The sequence below is a fragment of the Argentina anserina genome, chromosome 1 (genome assembly GCF_933775445.1).
Source record: "Argentina anserina chromosome 1, drPotAnse1.1, whole genome shotgun sequence".
NCBI classification, from domain to species: domain Eukaryota; kingdom Viridiplantae; phylum Streptophyta; class Magnoliopsida; order Rosales; family Rosaceae; genus Argentina; species Argentina anserina.
Window position 1 is genome coordinate 6126593 of NC_065872.1, and position 27688 is coordinate 6154280.

A 27688-nucleotide genomic window follows, 5' to 3' on the forward strand; every position below is an offset into this window, starting at 1 on the left:
TCAATATAAGTTCTCTTTCGATATATTCTCTTTGCCTTTCAATTGTTCAGGCAGTGCGTTTGCGAGAGTAAGGTTGACTTAGCATAAGGGAGTTGCTAAGGCCGCACGAATTGTATAGCAAAAGAGTAAACTCGTGACAGTAGGCTGAGAACATAGTAAGCTGAGAACATAGAGGACAATGATTTGGGCAAGTGTTTTGGATTCATAGGAAACATTGTGATTATGTTGGTACTTCTTTTTCTTTTTGATCGGAATTTGTTGGACTGTTGGTGGTTCTGTTTGATCTTAGTGAAGAGAGAAATAATTAAGTCTTGGTCTTTTTTATTATCAACCAAGTCACAAAAGCTTCGAAGTTTCTTGCCGGTCAATGTCACTAAATTTTTCTGGCAAAACCGAAACTGATATATGGGAAATAACAACAACGTCAAAAGGGAGTGACATTTACATTAGTACTTCTTATAAAATGAACCAATACCAATAATGATCGGGACGTATACTAACACTTCATTTTGATTATATTACATTATAATTACAAACGCCTTTGTTAGATGTCAAATGAGACATTTGCGGATCATGAATTGTATTGTGCTATGGCTAATGATAGTGTCTCTACCTCTCTTTTTTTTTCAATTACTGTCTCTACCTAATTTAAGCACGGCACTTGCTAGTCACTACTCACTAAAAGACATTTGTTTGACTGCTTGACTTCACTGTTCTTCTAAGTTCATGCATGGCATTATCTCTTGCCTCCTTAGTAAATTTCTCGTCTGCAACAGATTAGTCTTCAATGCATTATGTTTTCGTTTTCCCACTTGCATATAATCAGGGATTTTTTAAGACGAATAAGTGCCGAAATTTTATGTTCTTGTGTTTGTCTTATAAATGATCACAAGGTGTTCGATGAAATGCATCAACGACACTTGAAAGTTATATATATGTGAGGGTTGAATTACCGCAAGCATACGAACATGGGTAGTTTGAAGTTACTCTTTTCGTTTTTCGGCATTTAGATTTTTTTTCCCAGAAAATCCATTGTCCTTTGGGAGATAAATATACCTTCGAGCCCCGTCAGACCGCCGGGTTATGACGGGAGGCTCTCCCAACACTGATTGCTACATTCACAAAGTTCAAACTCGAGACTTTACTAAAGGGGAACAAACTCCTTTCTAATTGAACCACAAGTGTTGGTTGGTTCGGCATTTAGATTTTATGTTAATAAGCTATTGGAGATTATTAAACTAAGATTTTAATATTGTTATGTTTGTTCTTCACTTCGACAGTCTTTCTTAATCTTTTCCTGCAGGGAGAAGCAGACTGTGATGAATTGCCCGGCTGCAGTTAAGTGAGCAAGACATGCATCATAGAATCAAGCTCAGTAAGTTACCCAATCAAAACATTAATTAGATTTATCTGAGATTGTCTACATTACTGTCGAATGTCCCAGAGAATTTTTTGCTCGACGTTTGTTGCCATTGATGCATACACTAAATCAATGCACATGAGAACACATACCACATAGATAATGTTTACTAATGCAAAGGATCAAAATATAACGATATGTAACAAAGTTAACGCTCTAGTTAAACAGCTACTTTAAATTTGAAACTTCAGTACTGACCTTGCGTGTAGGACTGTCTCGGGTATTAGAGGATTTGGTAGGCTGGGCTGATTCCCGATTTTCGATTGTCACACAGCAATCGATGTCTTCAACAACCAGAATAGAACGATTTGTAGTAGTCTAGTAGACAACAACACCCTTTTCAAGTGAGAGTTGTCACGAATACCAGAAAGCTCCAGATCATGTTATGTCAAATTGGAGATGATTAGCCATGGCTGCAATCAAGCTAGATTTTCCAGTACCAGGTGGACCGTACAACAAATACCCTCTCTTCCAAACCTTTCCAACCTTCTTATACAACTCCCTCCTCTTCACAAACCTATCCAAGTCATCTATAATCATCTTCTTAACTTCTGGATACTTGAATATTGAGATTTGTATTGATATTTTTTGATGAATTGATACAAGGCTAAGCTATCTATTTATAGGAAAGATTGAAGAATATTGCACTGCTGTTAGCACTAATCCTAATGATTAAACCTAACTGTTAACACCACCATGAGTAACATGCTTATGTTTTACCAGCTCTTCCAACACAGCTGTTACAGCTCACGCTAACACCCCCCCTCAAGTTGACGCATACATATCAATTATGCCCAATTTGCTAAGTGAGTCATGAAAGACCTTCTTCGACACTCTTTTTGTGAGTATATCCGCAAGTTGCTTTTCTGTAGGAACAAACGGAAAACAAATGATCTTAGCGTCTAGCTTCTCATTTATAAATTAACGATCAACCTCTACATGTTTTGTACGATCATGCTGCACATGATTATGTGAAATATCAATAGATGTCTTGTTGTCACAGTACAACTGTATAGCACACTTAGGCTTAACACCCAAATTTTGTAACAAATTTCTAAGCCATAACAACTCGCACACTCCATGAGTCATACCTCTGTATTCTGCTTCAGCACTAGATCGAGCTACAACATTTTATTTCTTACTCCTCCACGTAACAAAATTACCTCAACAAAGGTAAAATACCCTGATGTGGACCTCTGATCCGTAATATTTCCAGCCCAATCTGCATATGTGAAGCCACAAATCTCAAGGATATTGTTGTGATTAGAAAACATTACTCCTCTCCCTGGAGCTGACTTCAAGTATCTCAAAATCCTCACAATAGCATCCATGTGATCCATACTGGGATTATGCATGAACGGACTCACTACACTTACTGCATAGGCAACATCAGGTCTGGTATGTGACAAATAAATCAGGCGTCCAACTAGCCTCTGGTAACGAGTTTTGTCAGTGAGCACTTGATCTGGGTACTCTGCTAACCGATGGTTCTGCTCAATAGGAGTATCAATTGGAGTGCAATCTAACATACATGTCTCTATTAGTAGATCAAGGATGTACTTCCTCTGACACAGATAGATACCATCATTTCCCCGGGCTACCTCAATGCCCAAGAAGTACTTGAGTGTACCTAGGTCCTTCATCTCAAACTATGTGGCTAGCTGTTTCTGTAATCTATCCACCTCAATAGTATCATTGCCAGTAACTACCATATCGTCAACATATATAATTAAGGCTGTTACCTTCCCTTGTTGGTGTCTGAGAAATAATGTGTGGTCTTAATTACTCTGCCTGTAGCCAATTTTCCACATGAATTGTGAAAATCTTCCAAACCAAGTACGAGAAGACTGTTTAAGACCATACAAAGACTTTCTCAATCTGTATACAAAGTTATCGGGAGAAGCTGCCACATATCCAAGAGGAAAATCCATATACACTTCCTCTGTAAGTTCTCCATGAAAGAATGCATTCTTAACATCAAACTGTCTAAGTGGCAAGTTTAAGGTAGCAGCAAAAGAGAGCAATACTCGAATAGTGTTCATCTTTGCAACAGGTGCAAATGTCTCATTATAGTATATGTCATATGTCTAGATGAACCTTTTTGCTACTAAGCGTGCTTTATACCGGCTCACTTACCCATCTGGATTATGCTTCATTGTAAACACCCAACGACATACCACTGCCTTCTTGCCATGTGGTGGAGATACAAGCTCCCAAGTATTGTTCTTCTGTAATGCTTCTATCTCTTCCTCCATCGCTTTCCTCCATTTTGGATCTCCCAATGCATCCTGCACTTTGTTAGATATTGATACAGCAAAAATTTGATTCACAAATGATTCATATGACTTAGACAATCTTTTGGTAGACATAAAATTTGCCACATGATACTTAGCTTTAGCCTGAAGGGTAGGTTCATATTTTTTTGTTGGCTGATCCCGAGTAGACCTATTTGGCAAGACATATTGTCTACTATTAGCTTCACCAGTATTAACCTCAATAGAATGACTAACCTCAAATGAGTGATCTTCTGTACCAGGAAAACGTTGGTCAGGGGTATAAACAACAGTAGGGGAGGCAGGAGGAGCAGTTGTGCTGTCAGCTTCCGGTACCTGAATCTCTGGAGTGACTATACCAGAATCATCTGGTGGTGCATGTGTAGCTGACACATCAGTAATCTTAATATAACCTGTCACCATATCTCATGGCTGACTTGTCTCCCCCTCCATGATACAGCTCTTCAAAATATGAATTCTCCTCCTGAAGAACAATATTAGAAGACGTGAAATAGCTCATGTCCTCAAAGAAAGTAACATCCATAGTGACATAATACTTTCTGGTAAGTGGATGATAGCACCTGTACCCTTTCTGATGTCCACTGTATCCAACAAACACACATTTAACTGCTCGGGCATCCAACTTAGACCTCTGATGTTTTGGAAGATGGACAAAAATAACACAACCGAAAACACGGGCAAGAAGATTATGAAAAGAGGGTAACGAAACATGGGATGCAAACACCTCAAATGAAACTTTGCCTTCAAGGACACGTGATGAAAGACGATTAATAAGGTGAGCAGAAGTTAGGACAGCATCACCCCAAAGGTATTTAGGCATATGGGCACTAAAAAGAATACACTAGGCCATATCAAGTAAATAACGATTTTTCGTTCGGAAACTCCATTCTGCTCAGGTGTAGGACACGTTGTTTGATGAACAATTTCGTGTGAGTTAAAGAACTCCTGAAAGACACGATTCACATATTCCCTCCCATTATCAAAATGAAGCTTAATTGTGGCATTATATTGTGTTTGGAAAGTGGTATAGAAGGCTTGAAAAGCCGGAAAAACCTCATTTTTGGTTTTCAGAAGAACAATCCACGAAAGACGTGTGCAATCATCAATAAATGACACATAATACCACATTCCCGACACAGTAGACTCTTTGGAGGGTCCTCAAATATCAGAATGAATTAATTCAAAAGGAATAGTACTTTTATTAGAAGTACTAGGGGAATAAGTAGATCAATGACTCTTGCCCAAAACACATGTTTCACAACGAAAAACTGACTCATCCACACCAAGAAACAAAGTAGGCATGGATTTTTTTCATAATACTAAAAGATGGATGCCCCAAGCGACGATGCCATAACCAAACTTCACTTAGCTTATCAGAAATGGAGAGTAAAGCGATCCGGGATGGTGCCTCTGGTTTCTCCCCGCATATGTCTGATACAGATGAAACAACCTGCCCCTTAGATACCCCCGACCAATTAACTCACCGGTGAGAAGATCCTGAAATATCACATACTTGGGAAAAAAATGTCACAGAGCACTTAGCTTCAGTGTTCAATTGTGGAACAGATATCAAATGATGAGATAAAGCAGGTACATATAACACATTGTGAAGCTCTATTGTCGGAGTAATACGAACTGACCCTTTCCCTAATATGGGGAAGGCCTCATCATTAACATTAGTAACATATGGTACTGGTGGAGAAGATAATATAGTAAAATAAGATTTGTCATAAGTCATATGATCGGACGCACCATAATCAATAATCCATGTATCGAAACCAACAAAGTGAGAAATATGTAAAGCCATACCAATCTTACCACGACCAGCTATTGATGCTGTGGGTGTTGCTCCTCCTGTTGTACGATGATCATGTCCAACCACACCATAGATATCTGGTTTCTGGACCAGTTGAATAGCTGCTTTCGCCTTAGGATGATAATTAGGCCTCTAGGGTCTAAGGTGTGGATACAACTTCCAACAGGTTGCACGAGCATGGTTTGTATCATGGCAATAAGAGTAAGGAGGGCAGGGCTAATTCCCGAAGCCTGGTGGTGGTCCTTGCTTATGAAGTGGAGCTGAAGTTGCTTGCTGAAGGGATGGTGGTGGAGATCTAGCCTGAACAGTAAGGCTAGAAACTTCAACTTTTGTCTTATGAAGACTCTCCTGCTAAGACTCATCCTTACGGATAAATGTGAAAGCTGTGATTAGGCTAGGGGGTTCGGTCTTTCGGAGCAGCTCTTATTTTGCACTGTTATGTTTTGCATCAAGACCTTTCAGGAAATTGTGAACTCGCTCAAGCTCCTTCTCTTTTTAGTACCAAACAATATCCTCCTGATTCTTGATCATGCAAGGACGTTTCACAACAATCTCAGCCCAAATATTCTTCAGCTTGGTGAAATATTGCGACACCGGTTGCCCATCCTGGTGCATTGCAAAAGTTGTGCACATTAACTCATGAACATGTATAAAATCAGAGTCATTAGTATATAGGACTTCCAATGTCTTCCAAATTGCATGCGCGGTATCACATTCTGCCACCAGGTCAAGTATCTCTTCATTCATAGCTTTGAACAAGACAGACATTACAAGACCATCATCATCGTTCCATTTAGTGTAGGCAACAATAGCATCTTCTTTGGGAGCCTTAGTTGCTCCGGTTACATGCCTTAGCTTGTGCATTCCTCGGAGATGGGCTGTCATAATTCTCTTTCATTTACGGAAATTGGCCCCATTGGGTTTTGCTCCCCCAAAAGAACCACTTTCAGAGTTCTTGACATATACTTCAAATTTCTGAACATCATAGACCTGAGAACTCTCTTCTTCGTCTCCATAACCTATTGTAAATCAAATCAAATCACAAATCAACAATAATGCAGCGGAAACCAAAAAACTGATAGGAACCTGCCTCGGGTGCACAAGCACAGTCGGTGAAAAAGCACGGACAAGGCAGCAGAAAAAGAGCCGGGCTGAGTCTCGGGTCGGGTCTTGGGTCGGGTCTGGTCTCCAAGTTAATAAAAAAAACCTTCTCTTTGTTTTGTTATTCGGGTTCTCACAACCGGAGGCCGATGTGGGATTGAGGGCCGAGGTCGGATCACCGGGTCTCGGGTCGCCGATGCTGCTGCGTTGGCGAGGAGGCGATGACAGGGAACGTCAGAGAGCGGACCGAGAGGGCCAAGGTCGGATCACCGGTTCTCGGGTCATCGCTGCTGCTGCATCGGCGAGGAGGCAACGACAGGGAACGTCAGAGATCGGACCGAGCGGGAGAAGCACGTCGTCGTCGAGCTAGCAGGGCGCCGATCGGAGCATGGCGTCGCCGATCTGGGCACGCTGATCCGGGTGATTGGAAGCGGCGTCGGAGCTGGCGACCGAAAGAGGCAGTGGCGACCGGGAGCAGGCGACGACGGAGGGGAGCACGTGGACAAGACCGGTGCAACTGGAGCTTCGGCTGGGTGATGCAGGTGATGCAGGTGTTGCTGCTTATCTAGATGTTTGGCAAAAAAACACCTACGCCAAACAGTAGAAAAAACGGTAGAGCAAATTTGCAACCAACCAAGTAAGTATGCTATGATACCAACTTGAATATTGAGATTTGCATTGATATTTTTTGATGAATTGATACAAGGTTAAGCTATCTATTTATAGGAAATATTGGAGAATATTGCACTGCTATTAGCACTAATCCTAATGATTAACCCTAACTGTTAACACCACCATGAGTAACGTGCTCATGCGTTACAAGCTCTTCCAACACAGCTGTTCCAGCTCACGCTAACATGGATCCATTGCTTTTGTCTCAAAAGTTGCAGGGTGTACAAGATCTATGCAACTTCTTGATGGCCCATAATATTCCCCACCCGAATAATGAAGCTTTAGAGCTTTCTCCCCTTGTTTGATGAGCCTGAGCAAAAACATAGGGCATGTACGAGTCCAGCACTTTGTCTTTGTGTTTCTGATTGAATATCAGCTCATAGTGCCAGGTTACATCCTCTTCATCATCATCTTCAGCACCGCTCTCCTCGAATTTGATCTTTTTGGGTTTGGCCGCATAACTCCACCGGAGATCAATGTCATCAAAGGAATCACTGACAACTTGGCCTCCTTTTTCAATGGAAAGAGTGGCAGTCTTCTGTTGATTCGTCTTGCTCATTACCAGACGCTTGTCTGAAGGACTAATTTTGGCTCCAAGGTAGACCTCGTTTTGCTCAATGCCAGATTTCTTGTTGATGACAAGGGTTAGATCATCATCAGATAGATGAGTAAAGTAGTACTCGAGCTTGGAGTAGATGTATGATCGAACCTGCATGGGGATGAGATGTTTGAGCTCGCTAACAGCAGTTCGGATCAACATCATGAATGCAGCAAAGGAGGCATAGGCTGAGAACATTGAAGACACTGATGTAGGTATATTTTTGGAAATGAGAGGGAACATTGTGTTTCTCTTGGATTTCTGGACGAGTGTCTAGGCGAAAAGAAGTGGGGGTGCTATTGGTTTCTTAGTAAATGGGGAGTGCTTATAGTGAGAAAGAGTTGCAGGGGGCTTAGTTTTCAGAATTACAGAATCCAGTTGGAGAACTTGAAGGAACTAAGGTTTAGGTGAGAGGTCAATTCTATATATTCAAAGGCATGTGAGTGATCTGACCGAAGAAAAAAAGAGATGAAGTACTGAAGTTGATAGTCATTGGAAAAGCCAAATGAAAGCCATACCTCCCTGTGTTCTGTTCAGAAAAGATGAAGTACAATAGAGACTCCTTTGACCGGTCAGATTGTAATATCCCACATCGGCCAACGGAGAGGGGGTGATGCGCTTATATGTACATGCCCACCTCTATCTAACGCGAGGCCTTTTGGGGGCTCAACGGCTTCGGAGGAGAGGAGAACTCCGAAGTTAAGCATGCTTGGCCCAGGTCAATCCTAGGATGGGTGACCCGCTGGGAAGGTGCTTCTGAGCTCCCAAAAACAAAACCGTGAGGGCTATGCCCAAAGCGGACAATATCGTGTTACGGCGGAGCGGTCTGGGTTGTGACATTTGGTATCAGAGCCACTCTGCCGTGTGGTGCGAGTGTGCCGACGAGGGCGTCGGACTCCCAAGGGGGGTGGATTGTAATATCCCACATCGGCCAACGGAGAGGGGGTGATGCGCTTATATGTACATGCCCACCTCTATCTAACGCGAGGCCTTTTGGGGGCTCAACGGCTTCGGAGGAGAGGAGAACTCCGAAGTTAAGCATGCTTGGCCCAGGTCAATCCTAGGATGGGTGACCCGCTGGGAAGGTGCTTCTGAGCTCCCAAAAACAAAACCGTGAGGGCTATGCCCAAAGCGGACAATATCGTGTTACGGCGGAGCGGTCTGGGTTGTGACATTATTGTAATAACCCTAAATTTCCAAACAATATTGGGTTAATTTAAATTCTATTAAGTTGTGAAGTTGGATTAAAAAGAACGTGATTGTTTGCGATGTTTTGAAAAGATAAACGGAAACGTTTTCGGAACGTTTAATAAGGAAAACGTTACGTTTCCGAACGATTATATCGACTTTTATTCCGTCGATCGGTTGTGAAAACTTCCTTCATGAAAGTTGTAGAACTCGACGATACGAGTTCGTGCATATGTGACGCGTTCTAATCGGACGACGTACGTAAAAGTTATTAACGTCGGAAGTTAGTTTCCGATTTGGAAACTAGTATAAATAGATATTTTTGGGATTAGGGTTTCCATAATCAGAAACCCTCCCTATCTCCTTTTCGCCGCCTCCCTCTTTTCTCTCTCTCTCTCTCTCTCTCTCGGTTCCCTTTTCCTCTCCTTCCTCCCGAGTCACTCCCTCCTTCAGCAAACTTCCAGCCACGATCCGAGGGGCTCCGACCTCCGTGCTTCTCACCGCCTGTCGCCACTCCACCACGAGCTTGACTGCGTCCTCTCCGAAGCAAGACGCGCCTTCCTTCATCGTCATGGATCGACACCGAGCTTCTCCATTCTCTGCAACACACCGCCGCCGAACAAGCCTTCCTTGGACGAAGCTAGGGTGCAACACAGGTGCACCTCCATCAACCCCGAGACACGACGACTCACCTCCGCAAGAAAATCGAGACGATCGGCGACGAATTCGACGGTTCAACGTTGATTGAGGTGAGGGATTAGTATAGCTTGATTGTTGTGTTGTTTGTGTGAATTTTTGGATGATTTGGAGTAGAGATGTTGGAGATCGGTGGTGGATTGAAGGAGAGGGGTTACCGCCGCTCTAGGCGGCGCGTGGGGAGAGTATGAGGCGGTGTGAGGCCGCGGGGAGGAGGAGGAAAAAGAAAAGGAGAGAAATGGGGCTGCGGTGGCATCACACGCGCCTCGGTTGGCGTCGGCGCGTGGGCCCCACGCGCGGCCGGCCGGAGGTGGCGCGTGTGCCACACGCGCCGCCACGTGCGGCGGTGGAAAACAGTTTTGACAGAAGGGCATTTTGGTAATTTACTGTGTACGGTAAATGTAAATGTAATTTTTATTTACTGCGGTAAATGTAATTAAATTTTACCTTTGGTAAATGTAATTATAAATTACTTTCGGTAAATGTAAAAAGTAAATTGTAAAAGGTAATTAGTAAATTTTATTTACTGAGGTTGTATTTATATTTAAAAATACGTATTAATATTTATACGTACAGAAATACGTATTAATATTTATACGTACAGAAATACGTATTAATATTTATACGTACAGAAATACATATATAACATTTATACGTACAGAAATACGTATAAATCGTATATTTGTACAGTAACCGTGAATAGTAACAGTGAACAGTAACACTGAACAGTAAATTCGTAAAACCGAAAATTGCTGAACAGTAACCGATTATTACTGTTTCGGCATTTAAAGGTTTACGAAACGATCCTAAATTCTTTTCTTATTCTTTTAAGGTGATCGTTAAACCGAGGAAAGGAATTAGCATCGGGAATTGTGGAATTACGCTCAAGTCAATAAGGTGAGTAAAATCTCATTGAATTACGAATCTACCCTCGTGGTGATTCAACATTTTTACAAGTGTGTTTATCAGATGAATTACAACATGTATATAATTTTGTGGACTACATATATACAGTATAATGGTAATAAGTACATATATATATATAGTTCATTAAATTACGTACTGTTATTAATTCATTAAAAATAGTCATTTCGGTGACAGAAAAATTGTGCATGTGTGTGATTTAAATGGTACGATATGATGTGAGATTATCGTACGTAATTTTCAGGTGTTTATGAAATATGACATGTATAGGATATAGTGGACTATGTATATATTGTATAAATGGTAAATAAGTACGAATATATATAGTTTGCTATATAATATACTGTTATGATTTTTATTGTGGATATATCGTGAAAGTTTTAAAACGTACAATATGATGTGTGATTATTGTACATGATTTATCACGGAAAATGTGAAATATTGTGATTTGTCTTCGGACGTGATGTGTGGTACAATATGATGTGAGATTATTGTACATGTGAGGCAAGTCGGAACCTAGCCTTTGGCCGGGCGAAGGTTACGATACAGTTAGAGCTCTAGTCTGTCTGCCTTAGTACTGCATGCGAGGTAACGGGTGGTTATCTGCTCATGGGTACTCGGTGTATTTTGGATGTTGGGTAGCGGGTGGCTATCCAATATCAACGGTGTATTACGAGAGGGGTAACAGATGTGTACCAGCGTTCTTGGTACCCGTATTATAAATGCATTGGGTAACCAGAAGGGTTACTTAATTTCCTCATGAACGTTTTATTTCATATTTTTTTGGGTCAACCAGATGGGCTGACGAGTGACTCATGAGGGCATTTATATTTGTTGTTTTGTGATCTTTCGTATATTTTGATATGCGAATTATATTTTGATTTTACTCATACGAGCTGTACAGCTTACCGGGTTTGTGTTTACAATCCCGGTGCACCAATTCGATGGTGTAGTGGATGACTCCGCAGGTGTAGATTAGCGGGAATTGACGGACCGCTCAGAGGACTTGAAGTGATTTACCTCCAGCTTGTGTGAGGATTTTCTGTGACTATTTTGTGAGAGATTGTGAGGATTATTACATTCCAACTTACGTAATGTAAATTATAAATTTGGGTTGTAATAATTGGTTTTCTGAGTTGTATTGATAACTCAGTGATGATCCGCTGTGCACTTAAATGATTTCGATTTTATTGAGATTATTTGGTGTTTAACGACTTTAGAATTTTGAGTTCTTAAGCTCGAAATTTTGGGGTCGTTACAGTTGGTATCAGAGCCTAAGTGTGTATTTGGCGATTATCAATATCATCCGGGAGCGATGATCCGACTGCAGGCGGGCACCCATCACATGCTCCTCGGTATTGATATGTCGTCGGGTACGCGAGAGTGTTAGGAGCCATACCTTATGGTTTGGTCCTGTAGAGAGTATTGTGACGATACTCCGATGATTCACCTTCTTCTGAAATTTCATGATTGATATTGGTTGGATCTATTTTGTCGAATTCGAGACTTCACATATATGACTGAGTGTTGATTGTTGAATGGTGATGAATTTGGAAAATGGCCGTGGACAGGGTCGAGGACGGACGAGAGGTCGAGGCCGAGTTAGGGCTGCAGGCCGAGTCCGCAATGTGGAGAACCTTTATGAGGAGGCTGCTCCACTGGAAAGACAAGTTGACCTTGTTCCTATCGTTAGAAACGATAGTCGTGGTTTGAGGTTGATCAAGGACATGAGTGAGCTGCTAGTGCTGTCATTTCATGACGCTTGGATCATGTGGTAGCGGACAATCGGATCGGGAGTATTGGGACTTACTTGGTAATGATTGAGTACTCTGAGTTAGAGAAGACGATGATAGCCACATTCATTTATTGATAGTTGGCAGTGTAGGGGTTAGGATTGATTCCTACGCCTATGGGAACTCTTTATGTGTCACTTCACTTTTGGAGTGTTCCTCAAAATTGGAGACAATGAAAGGCTTGTCCTATTGTGACTGGAAGTAGAGAGTGCTCTGCTTATTTGATAGTGATTTCGGACCACACTATGATGTGATCTGAGGAATTGATTGGTTGAGGCCGCAGTACGCGGTGATTGATTTTGTTGACATGATGGGTTTTTTTTTCATAGACCCAGGAAACCAGAGTTTCGTATCTGTGCCTCGAGACGGATAATGCCATGATAGCTAGAGTCTTGGAAAATGTGGAGTTTGTAGATCTAGAAGTAGCTATCACAGACATTGTTCTACTATTCGAGTATAGTGAGGTGTTTCAGGAGATACAGAGTTACCTTCTTCGAGAGTTGTTGATTTCTTTATTGATGATGTGCTTGGTATAGCATATGTATCAAAAGCGTCTTATGGGATTGGGAAAGAACGAGTTTAAAGAATTAAAAGAGCAGATAGATGACATATTAGACCTAGAGTTCATCAAACCTAGTGTCTCAGCTTGAGTTGTGACGGTGTTATTCGTGAATAAGAAAGAAGTCTCATGCGGTTGAGTGTGAATTATAGGGGAATGATTAAGGTGACCATCAAGACTATGTATCATTTACCTAGGATTGATGATGTGTGTAATACGTCCTTAAGGTGGTGATACAATTATTAAACTGAGATTCACATTACGTCGTTGTTGCGTTCCAACTCGTTTTGCTTCGGACATTGACAATTGAAGTTACACATTGTTCTTGGCTGAGCAAGAAATCTAATGTGTTAGAGAAATTTCATTTTGACGTCACGAATCAATTATTTTGCTAGATGAGCATTTAATTGAGAACGCTGATCTTTCAGGATTTAATTATTTTGGTGTTGGAGATTGGAACTTCACAATGCCACAGGTCCAAATGAGACGCAATGGCGGTGAAGTAACTCTATTGAAGGTAAGGTATGAGATGACCTTAGCTTAATGATGTTTTAACGATTTGGTCGTGACAAGTACCTTCTAACTGGTAAAGAAATGGTTGAAAAATCAAATTTTCTTTTCAAGTGCAAGTGGTGTTAGTATGGGAAGACTTAGATGCTCTTCTTCCCTCTATGCATCAGATTTTATCGTTGGATAAGGCGAAGTTGACTGAAGTGTTCAACAAGGGATAATTCTACGATAAAGTGTAATCAATTATAGTGTTGTTCGCAGAGAAGTTATGTTGGCCGAATGTGTCGGCCATGAGAGTTCTTGATAAAAGTAAAGAAACAACTGTTAGAGTGGTAGTGTGGCAACAATCTTGGGTTAGTCTAGACGAGATGGTGGACCCAAAAATCAGGATTCAGTTGTTGAATTGTTTACTGAATTTATTATATTACGACTGTGAAAAAAAAAATCAATACTATAGATGTTGCCACTGGGGCGTTGTGTGGGACCACGTGTCATACATTTGAGGTATGCATGAACAAAGGGGTATGTTATATCTCAGTTGTGGTTGTGTTTATTTTGCACTGTAATTCCACCTAATTTTCATGTTCCACTATCGGGAGATAAATATTTTCTTTACCTGTCCTGCGACTTGAAGCAGGTAGCTGTAACTTCTTTTCCGACGGTAAGCTTTGGTGAAGGTGGTAGGATGCGTGATGCATCTCTCTTGTGGTGGTAGTAGAATTTTCTACAGCCTTTTGCGTATATTAGTCGATTCTCTGGTGAACTGTTTGAGAGTAATTCTTAATCCAAGGTGGTGTTCTGTGGTGGTTGTGAACTCAATGAGTTAAGATTTCTTTATCGTGTTGCCGATACAAATATAGTACTCGAGTGCGTATCATGCACGACAACTTTTTATGGTTACAATAAGATGATTATGAAAGGGGATTATTTTGCTGATTGGAAGAAATGGTAGGTTCGTTATTCTAATGATGATTTGTGGTGAAGTCATGAAGGTATTGTCGTGATAAAGCACGTTTATTTGAAAACCACTATGTGTGATGTAAGTAGTAGGCATGTGTTAATCATTGTTTTGACTCATGTTAGATGTTGAGAGTTTTAACCATGCTTGGTGGTGGGAGCTAACTCATGACGTGAGGATAGTCTGTCAAATGGCAAGAGAGTGGTGAACTAGACAAATGAGGGCGTTGACGCCTCCATGCTGGAAACATCATTATGTTTCGGGAGGATGATTATATTTTGAGTAGCTCACATGTGACTATTATTGTTAGGACATGTGACAGATTGTCTGATGGAGGAAGTTTGAGGTAACTGAAGATAGGTTGAGAGCTTGTATGCTGGATTTTAAGGTAGCTGTGAAATCATTGAGATTGATTGAGTTCTCCTACAACGACAGTTACCATTCCAGCATCGGCATGGTATCCTATGGGGCACTTAAGGTAGACCATGTCGATCACCTACCTGTTGGGCCAAAGTTGGGAGTAGTGAGATTATTTTGTGTTTAGCGACTTTAGAATTTTGAGTTTTTAAGCTCGAAATTTTAAGGTTGTTACACTATGCTTAAATATGAAGACAAAGAAGCTTTGAAGGAAGGAAGTGGAGCTAGCCAAGGTATTGTAGAGCCATCATGATGTAGGTGATGCATCATAGAAGCTAGGGTCGGATACGAAGACGAGATATCCACAGTTATTTGTTGAGTGAGATTGAATTTCGGGACGAAATTCCTTTAAGGGGGGTAGATTGTAATAACCCTAAATTTCCAAACAATATTGGGTTAATTTAAATTCTATTAAGTTGTGAAGTTGGATTAAAAAGAACGTGATTGTTTGCGATGTTTTGAAAAGATAAACGGAAACGTTTTCGGAACGTTTAATAAGGAAAACGTTACGTTTCCGAACGATTATATCGACTTTTATTCCGTCGATCGGTTGTGAAAACTTCCTTCATGAAAGTTGTAGAACTCGACGATACGAGTTCGTGCATATGTGACGCGTTCTAATCGGACGACGTACGTAAAAGTTATTAACGTCGGAAGTTAGTTTCCGATTTGGAAACTAGTATAAATAGATATTTTTGGGATTAGGGTTTCCATAATCAGAAACCCTCCCTATCTCCTTTTCGCCGCCTCCCTCTTTTCTCTCTCTCTCTCTCTCTCTCTCGGTTCCCTTTTCCTCTCCTTCCTCCCGAGTCACTCCCTCCTTCAGCAAACTTCCAGCCACGATCCGAGGGGCTCCGACCTCCGTGCTTCTCACCGCCTGTCGCCACTCCACCACGAGCTTGACTGCGTCCTCTCCGAAGCAAGACGCGCCTTCCTTCATCGTCATGGATCGACACCGAGCTTCTCCATTCTCTGCAACACACCGCCGCCGAACAAGCCTTCCTTGGACGAAGCTAGGGTGCAACACAGGTGCACCTCCATCAACCCCGAGACACGACGACTCACCTCCGCAAGAAAATCGAGACGATCGGCGACGAATTCGACGGTTCAACGTTGATTGAGGTGAGGGATTAGTATAGCTTGATTGTTGTGTTGTTTGTGTGAATTTTTGGATGATTTGGAGTAGAGATGTTGGAGATCGGTGGTGGATTGAAGGAGAGGGGTTACCGCCGCTCTAGGCGGCGCGTGGGGAGAGTATGAGGCGGTGTGAGGCCGCGGGGAGGAGGAGGAAAAAGAAAAGGAGAGAAATGGGGCTGCGGTGGCATCACACGCGCCTCGGTTGGCGTCGGCGCGTGGGCCCCACGCGCGGCCGGCCGGAGGTGGCGCGTGTGCCACACGCGCCGCCACGTGCGGCGGTGGAAAACAGTTTTGACAGAAGGGCATTTTGGTAATTTACTGTGTACGGTAAATGTAAATGTAATTTTTATTTACTGCGGTAAATGTAATTAAATTTTACCTTTGGTAAATGTAATTATAAATTACTTTCGGTAAATGTAAAAAGTAAATTGTAAAAGGTAATTAGTAAATTTTATTTACTGAGGTTGTATTTATATTTAAAAATACGTATTAATATTTATACGTACAGAAATACGTATTAATATTTATACGTACAGAAATACGTATTAATATTTATACGTACAGAAATACATATATAACATTTATACGTACAGAAATACGTATAAATCGTATATTTGTACAGTAACCGTGAATAGTAACAGTGAACAGTAACACTGAACAGTAAATTCGTAAAACCGAAAATTGCTGAACAGTAACCGATTATTACTGTTTCGGCATTTAAAGGTTTACGAAACGATCCTAAATTCTTTTCTTATTCTTTTAAGGTGATCGTTAAACCGAGGAAAGGAATTAGCATCGGGAATTGTGGAATTACGCTCAAGTCAATAAGGTGAGTAAAATCTCATTGAATTACGAATCTACCCTCGTGGTGATTCAACATTTTTACAAGTGTGTTTATCAGATGAATTACAACATGTATATAATTTTGTGGACTACATATATACAGTATAATGGTAATAAGTACATATATATATATAGTTCATTAAATTACGTACTGTTATTAATTCATTAAAAATAGTCATTTCGGTGACAGAAAAATTGTGCATGTGTGTGATTTAAATGGTACGATATGATGTGAGATTATCGTACGTAATTTTCAGGTGTTTATGAAATATGACATGTATAGGATATAGTGGACTATGTATATATTGTATAAATGGTAAATAAGTACGAATATATATAGTTTGCTATATAATATACTGTTATGATTTTTATTGTGGATATATCGTGAAAGTTTTAAAACGTACAATATGATGTGTGATTATTGTACATGATTTATCACGGAAAATGTGAAATATTGTGATTTGTCTTCGGACGTGATGTGTGGTACAATATGATGTGAGATTATTGTACATGTGAGGCAAGTCGGAACCTAGCCTTTGGCCGGGCGAAGGTTACGATACAGTTAGAGCTCTAGTCTGTCTGCCTTAGTACTGCATGCGAGGTAACGGGTGGTTATCTGCTCATGGGTACTCGGTGTATTTTGGATGTTGGGTAGCGGGTGGCTATCCAATATCAACGGTGTATTACGAGAGGGGTAACAGATGTGTACCAGCGTTCTTGGTACCCGTATTATAAATGCATTGGGTAACCAGAAGGGTTACTTAATTTCCTCATGAACGTTTTATTTCATATTTTTTTGGGTCAACCAGATGGGCTGACGAGTGACTCATGAGGGCATTTATATTTGTTGTTTTGTGATCTTTCGTATATTTTGATATGCGAATTATATTTTGATTTTACTCATACGAGCTGTACAGCTTACCGGGTTTGTGTTTACAATCCCGGTGCACCAATTCGATGGTGTAGTGGATGACTCCGCAGGTGTAGATTAGCGGGAATTGACGGACCGCTCAGAGGACTTGAAGTGATTTACCTCCAGCTTGTGTGAGGATTTTCTGTGACTATTTTGTGAGAGATTGTGAGGATTATTACATTCCAACTTACGTAATGTAAATTATAAATTTGGGTTGTAATAATTGGTTTTCTGAGTTGTATTGATAACTCAGTGATGATCCGCTGTGCACTTAAATGATTTCGATTTTATTGAGATTATTTGGTGTTTAACGACTTTAGAATTTTGAGTTCTTAAGCTCGAAATTTTGGGGTCGTTACACAGATTGCCCAAATTGGGATGAGAAAGTAGGTTCAAATTTGGCTAGTTAGGCTGTAGCTGAAGTTGAACTAAAACAATAAAAATACTTTGGATAGGAAAATTGGTCTCTTTGCTAGGGGCAAGACAGGCATGAGTACTTGGAAGCACCCCTTTCCTGAACTACAGAAGATGTAAGTTTCATTTAGTTACTCTACAAAACTATTAGTGATTGTTAACAATTTGATTAAAGTAGGTTTTTGTGTTTCTCAACTTCTGTGTTCTTGAGTTAATCAAGCATCCTCCGTCATGAGAAACTAACTAGCTTGAACACATATTAGTGTTAAGAACCTAGTGATAAATGGGATGAATTAAAACTGCAGAACATCATAACTAACTCCACAAGGATTCCATGCATATATGACAATAAACCTATTTGCAAACATGTAACTGAAAAGAACATGATCATACATATAACGCGTTATAGTGAGAAAACCAATTCACACAAGTGACACAACAGAGAAGCCTAACTAAGCTAGGGAATCCTACTGCTAGACAGAAAAAAAAGATACTCTGATCCTAACTAAGCTAGGGATTTGTTTTTTTGAGTTTCAAAAAAAAAGAAAAGCTAGGGATTTGTTTGCATTCATCTGAACATTTTCTCACTATATATGCATTCTCGAGTGAGGTTTGATTTTTAGTCTATATAGAGGTTGAGCTTTCCAGACCTCTATATCAATTAGGCTGTTTGATGAATGTACTAATTAATGTCCAACTCACACACTCAGCCAACTAAACAAAACTTGATCAATTGATTCATATGTTTTGATGAAATGCCTGTACATCTGAGTATTTGAAACTTCGAAGCTGTTTATATCTCAAACAGGTTGGGAGGCCCTCGATGAGGACAAGACTTGGGAGGCCCTCATGCTTATCCCGGAACAAAGTAATTTACTGTACTCGACAAGGTTACATCTAGACATTGTTATAATTACAGTCTTATTTAACTATGATCCATGTGTATCTCGTCTTTATATATGCCTCTTGATTTCACCATTCTTCATGCTAAATTTTATTCCAACATTCTTGATTTCACCATTCTTCATGCAAGATTTTTATTCACCTCTTGTAGGACTTTGTAAATGGCTAAAGGTTCAATTCTGCACAAAATTGCCAAAGGAAACTGATCTGCAAACATATAATTCGAAATAAGTCGCACAAAACAGAAACCTAATTTCTAAATATGCTAGAAACCAAATTCAACTCAAACAATTAGTATAAAAATTCCTATTGCTAAGAAAGTTTTAAACTTTTGATATCCCATCTTCAACTTTTAAAGAAAGCTACTATTTAGGTGGTTGGAAGAAATTTGCTAAAAAGAGTTTCTGGTGACAATTTGTATTTTGCTTTTCTCATCTTTGGCTACACTGCATTTCCTATCAATAATCAGAAAATAATAGTCCTCTTCATCTTTTATCTGATTGCTCTCGATCAAGCTTCTTACACTTGAAGAAGTTGGGTATAATATAATCAAAAAACCATATTATGATTACTTATTTCTTGATATATGGCCAAACACACATCTGTAGTAGCGTGCCACTGTCTAAATAAATAACAAAATACTAGGCAAGAAATTTGGGAGGGGAAGGTGAATTACAAGAATGCTGGATTTGACACTAAGTAATAAATTCACTTTTAAAGATATGGTGCATTTGAGAAGTTATTTTTCAGTAGAGTTTAGAAGAGTTCTGTTACTTGAGAAACTCTGTAACTTACTAGTGTTATTGAGATTGTTAACATTCCTTTGTGCTTTTGTGCATCCTTATTTGCTTTCTGAGTTTAATTTTTATAGTTTTTTTTTCTCTTTTCTGGTCAAAGCCAATTTTTTTTTAAAGTTAAGATTAAAGTTTAGTAAGGTAGAACCGAATGACGTTAGAAACGCAGTTTACCCCAATCAATAGAATAATTGAATTAGACTGAGTGGCAAAATGACTCAAAATAGTACTAAACAAACTTCTAAAATTTGCGAAGTAGAAACTAACGTAAAAAGAATTTACAGAGGGGATGTGCATAGCTGATCAACATGTGAAGAGAACCTGCACTAAACATAGTGTTTCTCGCTTCAACTCTTCTAGCTATTTTTGTTTACATCCTCATCCCGTGCTTGCTTCTCTTGTTTGTTAGTCCCTTCCAGCTCTTCTTTTTTGGTCCTTTTCTCCTTGGGTCTTTTAGCCTTCTCTAGCTTCAACTTATCATTAACGGCCTTCTTTTCTTTGAGGACCAGTCCCTCCAGAACAACATCTGCATCATTATAGGTGATGAGGATTGCTTCTATGAATGCCGAGGTAATTAGAGGCTAAGATTCTGAACGCACTCGGAGTGCAATATGACAAGTGAATTCACTTCCAACGTATTCACCTCTCTCACACTTTCTTGTTTCACTTTTAAAGTATCTTCGTTCTACAAAAGCAAAAAAACAAAAAAACAATCAGGGAGACCTTGAACTCTTGGACCAAAGTAGTTGGAGCAAAACCAAAACAATGAGCTTGAAGCCTGAAACTGCCCAAACATGGGAATCCCAATCCCACATCCCAACCCTCCACCTCTTCTTCTTCAACTCCTCCACCACTCCCTCCACCCAATGCCACAACCTCACCGTCCACCTCAGCCTCCCCGACTCTCTCCTCCTCCTCACTTGGACCCCCACCGCCGCCGCCATTGTCTCTCTCAGAGTTCCCATGCCTAGGGTTCTGCTCGACGACGAGTCCCCGATCAGCTTCAAAGCCTTGGACGACCACATTGAGGTCAAGCTCTCTCTCTCTTCTACCTGTTGATCACTCCATTAAACTCAACTTCGATTCCATACTTAGTTTGTGTTCGAGCTGGGAAAACGGATCCTCCTCAGAGAACAATCAGCAAGCCCCGATGTCGAACCCTAGATGGTTCGACCCTTCGTTCTCTGTTGTTGTTGGCGTGCCAGTACCTTTGAGTTAGGTACAACTGTTGCTTTGTTTGACAATGATCGCGCTCCACGTACTGTTTTCTTCTCAAACGATTGCTTCGCAGTTGCTGATAAACCGCTAAAGTTCGAATGACCTATACACAACCGGAGTTACTAGGTACCTTTCACTCCACCTCAAGTAGATGGCCGATCTTACTTTTGACCGCTTGGGGAAAAGCAGAGCTTATACTGTGTCGTTAATAGCAGGACTCTCTCGCGAATGGGATTTACTGATTAGTGCAGACTTTGGTGTTTGCTAGAAACTAGGCTAGCGACTCGATGGACTTGACTCGAATTGCCGAAGTTAACCGGACTTGTTGCTACATGCAGCACGAGGCGTACATCTGGGTAGCTCCGCTCCGATGAGAGACTTGGTTGCCGAAGCGAATCAGACTTTTACTCCGTGGGGAGATTTTGATTATGCGGTTGCGCGATAGTTTGTTTGACGTTGCCTGTGCTATTTTGTGCGTTCAACCCCCTTATATAGAGAACACAACTTGTTCATTCTTGCGAATCAAGTCTTGAGAACCTCCTAGTTGATTCAGATTCATCTTCCTTAATCAACTCAGATTCTATACGGAGATAGTCCCCTAAATCTATTCCAATACGGCAGGTAATCTCGCTTTGTGATATACTTTCCCCAAATAACCGGTCCACGAGCCTAAATAGTCTAGATAATACCGGAGTATTATTTTAGGCCCAAACAGTTTGGGTGAGCTGAGATTGGATAAAGATGAAGACGGTGGTTCGAAACCGCTCTCAATGGACTCCGGTGAGCTCAGATTGGTACTTGGGTCATTAACGTTTGAATCTTTGGGTTTATTAATTGTTCAAAGGCTACTTTTTTCGTTTTGGCTTGAATTGTAAGCGAGTGATTAGTGTTTTGAGAAGTTGAAGCTGTTTCTGATTGTAAATAGATGTGCATTGTTACTGTTTTACTACCCAATTTTCTGTTACTGATGTTCAAGTAATACAGTTTGTCATTTATGAATCATTGAATTTGAATGTGTAGCTATATTTTGGTGTTCTTATGATGTGATGCTGGTTTTGGTTGGTTCCAGATGTGAAGAGTTTATCTTCTAGGGGAGATGTTAACTTTTATTGGAGAAGTTGCTCCTCTAAGTTGACTGCAAGTCCTCTTAGGTAACTACTTGCTATGGCTATTTTGATTGAACTAAAGTAGTTAAAGTTTATTGACATGTCCTGTTTCGGCTTTTTGTTAATGTAGCACTTTTGTGGAAATGCCTTCAGTAAACTGGCGGGGGGTGGCTGATAACTGGTTTGGGAATTGCTGTTGCTCGTTTGGGGAAGTTAGTGAGAAGCTGGTTGCTGGGTATGCAAAATCTTACACGAGTAAGATGGGTGTGTGCCTGGTGAGCTCTACAAATATTACACTTTGCAAAGATGATCTTGTTGGAAGTGAATTTCCCAGCTTGGGTGTTTGTGAAGGACAGGATAATAAACCAGATGTCAATGGTGAGTGTGGTTCAAATGAATCTGACCTTGTTCCTGGAAGTAATGTCGGATGTAATGAGATAATAAGGGAATACATATAGATGCCAATTGTCAAAATGAGGCAACTAAGGAAGAAGATACAAGCGAGGGCGTACCTCATAGGTATCCGGAATCAGATTGTTCTTTTAGACTGAAAACAATACCAGGATGTTGTGATGAGATGGGAAGGCACGAGCAAAACAATGACGGTGAAGGCTGCAGTCATCATTTGTCCGAATCTTCTTCAGAACTAAAACCAAGGTTCTGAAAAATCACAAATCTTTGTAAATGTGTATCTTGAAAATGATTTCATGGTTAGCTCCTCCAATCTTTCCGTAGATGTTGAATGGGTTGAATTTTTCTGCCCTCAGTGTTCATCTCCCCTTGGAGCTTACCCTTGTTATAATGGTGGTGTTAGAGTATTTAAATGCAATATTGCAACTAGTCTTCCAGTCAGAGGGACAAAAGATGTTTTCAGGTTAGCACATAATGATCTACATTTCTATAGCTCGTGTATCTATTTTTACCTGTACTATATTTTGTGAAGAAAACTCACTCTTCCCTTGGGCACTCAGTAATGCTCACCCATCTTTCTTGTCCACCTCTGTTTTTTTTTTCCTATTATTATTGAAGTTTGTTTTGAGTAATATTGTGGTGGATGTGAGCTTAATTGCATTTAATTTGTTTCATGGAACAGTAAGTATACCTTGGAAAGAATGTTTGTAAACCAGCTACTCGAATGTGCAAAAGATCAATTATCATTCAGGACCGTGGTTAGGGACCTGAAACTCAGATCTCCAATGCTGCAAATTGTTCTCATAAATACAAATTCTTGGTCTGGCACTGGTCATTGTTTGGCCACCCAGGCCAATACCTAACCAGTACAAAAGATTGATCTAAACCCTGTCATCAAGGTGCTATTTTCTGAGTGCAGCAGCAGCACTGAATCTCAGTTAAGGTTAGTATACCTAAGCTCCATATAATTGTTAAAATGTGCAATAAATATCGTGAAAAATATTGCTAATGCAGCCTTAGATTTACAGGAATATAATTTTCTGCCTGTGAATTAGTTAGAAAATACTTTGTTAGACAGCTCTGTTATGTGCCATAGGATTTGTGTAGTTCAGAGTTCAGACTAGTATCCATTCCATCATTTTTTTTCTATATGTTTTTTTTTTCTAGTTCTATAATATAAGGGGAAATTGTGTAGGATGTTGGAAGATTCAGTATCAAAGGATATAGTTGAGGAGGTTTTCATGCTGACACATCAGATAGAAGAATTGATCAAGTCTCTGTCAGCAAGACGGGATATACTTCCACCTTCATACTCATCCCTTGGGGGTTTATCTTTGTCATCCATACCGATGTAGGAGTATTGTAGACCTCAATTTGATTTCCGACATCGTTGGCCAATAGTGACACAGCTGAAACTTGTTAGGTAGGGGGAGAAGGAATCATATTAAAGAGGCGATGAAGCGTGACAATGGGATAGGTGATTTTGTTACTAGCTTTGAAAATGCCTAGTAATTTTTGAACTCGAATAGGTTTGGAGATTGTAGCATGTAACTTTTGATATTGTAGACTTGCTTTTGAAAGAGCTTCATCTATATTCTTCTCGTTCCTGGCTACATCCATGCGTGAGCTAAAGTTATTGTTATTGACTGCATGAAGGCAAGAGCCTTTAAAATCCAAGCTTTTCACAGTTTTCAGTATTGATTTTGGTGTAGGAGTCTATCAAAGCCATTGTAGGGATGAAGTCAAAATATGGCTTGGAGAATGGATGGTGTTATTCATATTTTACAGGAATATTCTCGAAAGAGAGAGTTCTGTGCCTTAATAAAGATAACTCAAACAAAACTTGACATTAATATATTCATGACCTTTACTAGTTTATTACAATATAGGTCTCCAGGAACTGAAAGCTAAGCCCCAAAATCAAGCATTAGTGTTGTGATAGGATCAGGGAGAATTTTATGCATAGTAGTTTGCTTTCGCTGATAAACGCTTGCTGCATCTTTTGGTGGTGTTCTTCCTATTATTCCTCACAGGTTTCTTCACTCTAGTCTCAGTTTTCTGCCTCTTTGCTCCTTTAGCACCAATCTTCTTTTCATTCTCAATCTCGCATTCATCGCCTTCCATCTTCTTCCTCTTTAAAAGCTTGACCAGTCCTTCAAGTGCAACATCAACTTCTTCACTCTTCATCAGCTCCTCTGCTACTTGCGCAGGAGTCACCTCTGTTTCTTTCAGTAACCCTTCGATTTCATCATAGAGGTAGTGGTGCTTCTGGATACCCAAGTAGTTTGAGGCCAAGAGTTGGAAGCCATGGTATGTGCAGTAGGACATGTGAATATGCATATCCATGCGTCCAGGGCGCAATAGAGCAGGGTCTAACCTCTCCTTGTGGTTAGTGGTAAATATAATGATCCTCTCATCTCCACAACTTGACCATAATCCATCTATGAAGTTCAGTAGTCCAGATAGTGTTAACTGCATAGATTAAATTAGTCAAGAATCTAGTACAGTGATAAGAATGCTAGAATAAGACTATCGAACATTATTATATCGCAATAACTCACACAATGTATAGTGGCAGATGTGTGTTATATATCAACTAGATCTTGACTGGTAAGTTCCCTTAAAGTTGAGGCCAATGAGAAACCCAGAAGTTGTTTACATCTAACAAGCGATGTTGAGAGCTACTCATCATTTACAAATTAAATATGAAGAAACTACAAAGCAAATTCCTACCTAACCAATATGAGAGTTGCTCCCTTTGAATCAAAAACAATAATACAGCCGAGGAAAAGCGAGCAAGTCATGACACGTGAGGTGGGGTTGCTTGATGGGTAAAGGGCATGCTTTTCTGGGTTATAAACTTATAATTAGTTCTACACTACTAATATGCTAGTCAGCTAGTATAACCAATCAGATGCTAACACCCCAAATTTGGATTCACCAAATCACTAAATCACGCAAAGCATTTTCATTTCACCCCCATAAGTCATATCACCCTGCAGTTTAGTCCCCGGCTCTTCGCTTACGAGGTCGATAATGAAAAGAAAAGTAACAACAATAGAGATTAATCTATACAAGAAGAGGGAAGAATGCATCAATAAAGAAACGTCAGATCTTTTCCGCAATTGATTTGTTTATGAAGAACAGATTCTAGATGAACTCCATTAGTTGTTCAATACTTTAACGGTACCTAAAATTATATTTGAGCACACAAAAAAGCTAAAAGTTTTTTAAAATGAAGTTGAACAAACCTGTACATCAGGAACTTGCTTCCTTCCATCTCCATGTCGAATCCGATCAGGCAGATCAACACTACAGTCAATGTCTTCAATCACAAGAATGGACCGATTCGCGGTGGCCAGCAACAGTTTTCTCAGGTCAGAATCACGAAATATATTAGCCAGCTGCAAGTCATAGACATCAAACTTGAGATAATTGGCCATGGCTGCAACCAAGCTCGATTTTCCAGTGCCTGGAGGACCATACAGCAAGTACCCTCTTTTCCATGCCCTCCCCACTTTCTTGTAGAACTCCTTTCTCTTCACAAACCTGTTAAGATCTTCAATAACAGCATTCTTGAGCTCCAAATCCATGGCCAGAGTCTCAAACGTTGAGGGGTGTTCGAGGTTGATGGAGTCCCACTTGAAGCCATTGTAAGGGTGGTGGTGGCCAGAATTATTTAATGTGTACATCTTCAAAACCCTTTCTTCATCTTTGATTGCTTTGGCCTTGTCAAGGACATAAGGCACATAACAATCCAAGACTTTGTCCTTGTGCTTCTTGTGGAATGTGAGCTCAAAAAACCTCTTTTCAGACCTTGGAGGTGAAAATGGATCATGGGGGTTGTTCTGTCCAGACTCGTCACATACAAACTTCCATAGGAGTTCGATCCCTTCATAGACATCCACCAACTTCTCACCTTTCTCTAGCCGAATCGTCAAGTTCTTCGCTTTAGGGGTTTTGCTGATTTTGAGCCTATCAGTCCTAGGACTGATCTTGGTGCACAAGTAAATCTCTGCAGCATCATAGAGTTGGTTCCGGCTTATGCTATTCGACTCCTCGATGACCAGTGCGAGCTTAGTGGAGTGATTTTTGAAGATGTAACGGAGTGTTGAGTGAAGGTAGCCTCTAACTGGCTGAGGTACAAGCTCATTGGCCATGGATCTAAATAGCATCATTGAAGCTGCCATGGATGCATAGGCAGAGAACAATGATGAAGGAGAGGGCATTTCTCTGGTGGAGAACATCATGATCGACTAGATTAGAAGGTTTGGAACTGAGTTGGTGTTGGCTTTGTCTCAATGTTTTATGAAGTGTTTGAGAAGCAGATGAGGAAAAGTTGGAAGTGATAAATATATGATTGATGGCTTTTTCTTGGCTTTGGTTTCTTTCTCCTTGGAGTTTTCTTGGTACCAACTAACGTGTCTGTGCAAAAATGTGTCTGTGTGGGGAAGTGAGTGGTTCCTAGTAATAAACTAATAATATGTCCAAAAGATAAAGGAAAAGACGCATGCTTTTTCTTTTTGAAAAATTTTAATATATGTTATATATTTCGGTATTGTTCTGTGATTATGATCAGAAAAATAATATCCGTTAGCAACCGTCAGATGTGAAATGTATAGCATATATTAATGTATAGTATATTAACTCACTTTCTTTTCTCCAAATTTTTCTTGTGTGTCCGTTTTTAGTTTCCAAATTTTCTCTTTCGTATCAATCGTATGTACTTCAATTATTAATTTGGAAACTAAAAAAGCTTGATTTCTACAAAGCTTCTGCCGCAAGCAATAAGGTCGTGTGCGGTGGTGACTTCTGCCTCAGTCGTGAGGTTTGCTCGTGTATCCCAGTTCTTGCTTGCGTCTTCTTCTTCTTCTTCATCTCTGTTAGCTTGGAATTGTATATTATCTTTATCCACAAGAAACACAAACTCATACATGGTGAAATTTGTTTACTGCGGTCATGTGCATACAATAAGTTTCGTTTATATGATAATTAGACAAAGA

At 40.2% G+C, this 27688-nt stretch overlaps 2 protein-coding genes and 1 pseudogene across 2 annotated transcripts; 1 reads left to right on the forward strand and 2 right to left on the reverse strand.

The window, feature by feature from the left end:
- Window positions 1-1588: 1588 nt before the first annotated feature.
- LOC126800628 (AAA-ATPase At2g18193-like) lies at window positions 1589-8144 on the reverse strand (annotated as a pseudogene).
- A 12571-nt stretch (window positions 8145-20715) lies between these two features.
- Window positions 20716-24138, forward strand: LOC126800636 (uncharacterized). Its single transcript, XM_050528031.1, is given in 7 exon segments — window positions 20716-20994; window positions 20996-21044; window positions 22238-22319; window positions 22405-22703; window positions 22932-23148; window positions 23368-23606; window positions 23892-24138. Coding segments are annotated over 7 exon segments (1314 nt in total). The 3' UTR covers window positions 24041-24138.
- A 379-nt stretch (window positions 24139-24517) lies between these two features.
- Window positions 24518-27098, reverse strand: LOC126799891 (AAA-ATPase At5g17760-like). The gene is made up of 2 exons (XM_050527157.1): window positions 25937-27098; window positions 24518-25157 (listed from the first exon to the last, which is right to left on the reverse strand). The coding sequence occupies exons 1-2, from the start codon at window positions 26933-26935 to the stop codon at window positions 24642-24644; spliced, it is 1515 nt and encodes a 504-aa protein (XP_050383114.1). The 5' UTR covers window positions 26936-27098; the 3' UTR covers window positions 24518-24641.
- Window positions 27099-27688: the final 590 nt, after the last annotated feature.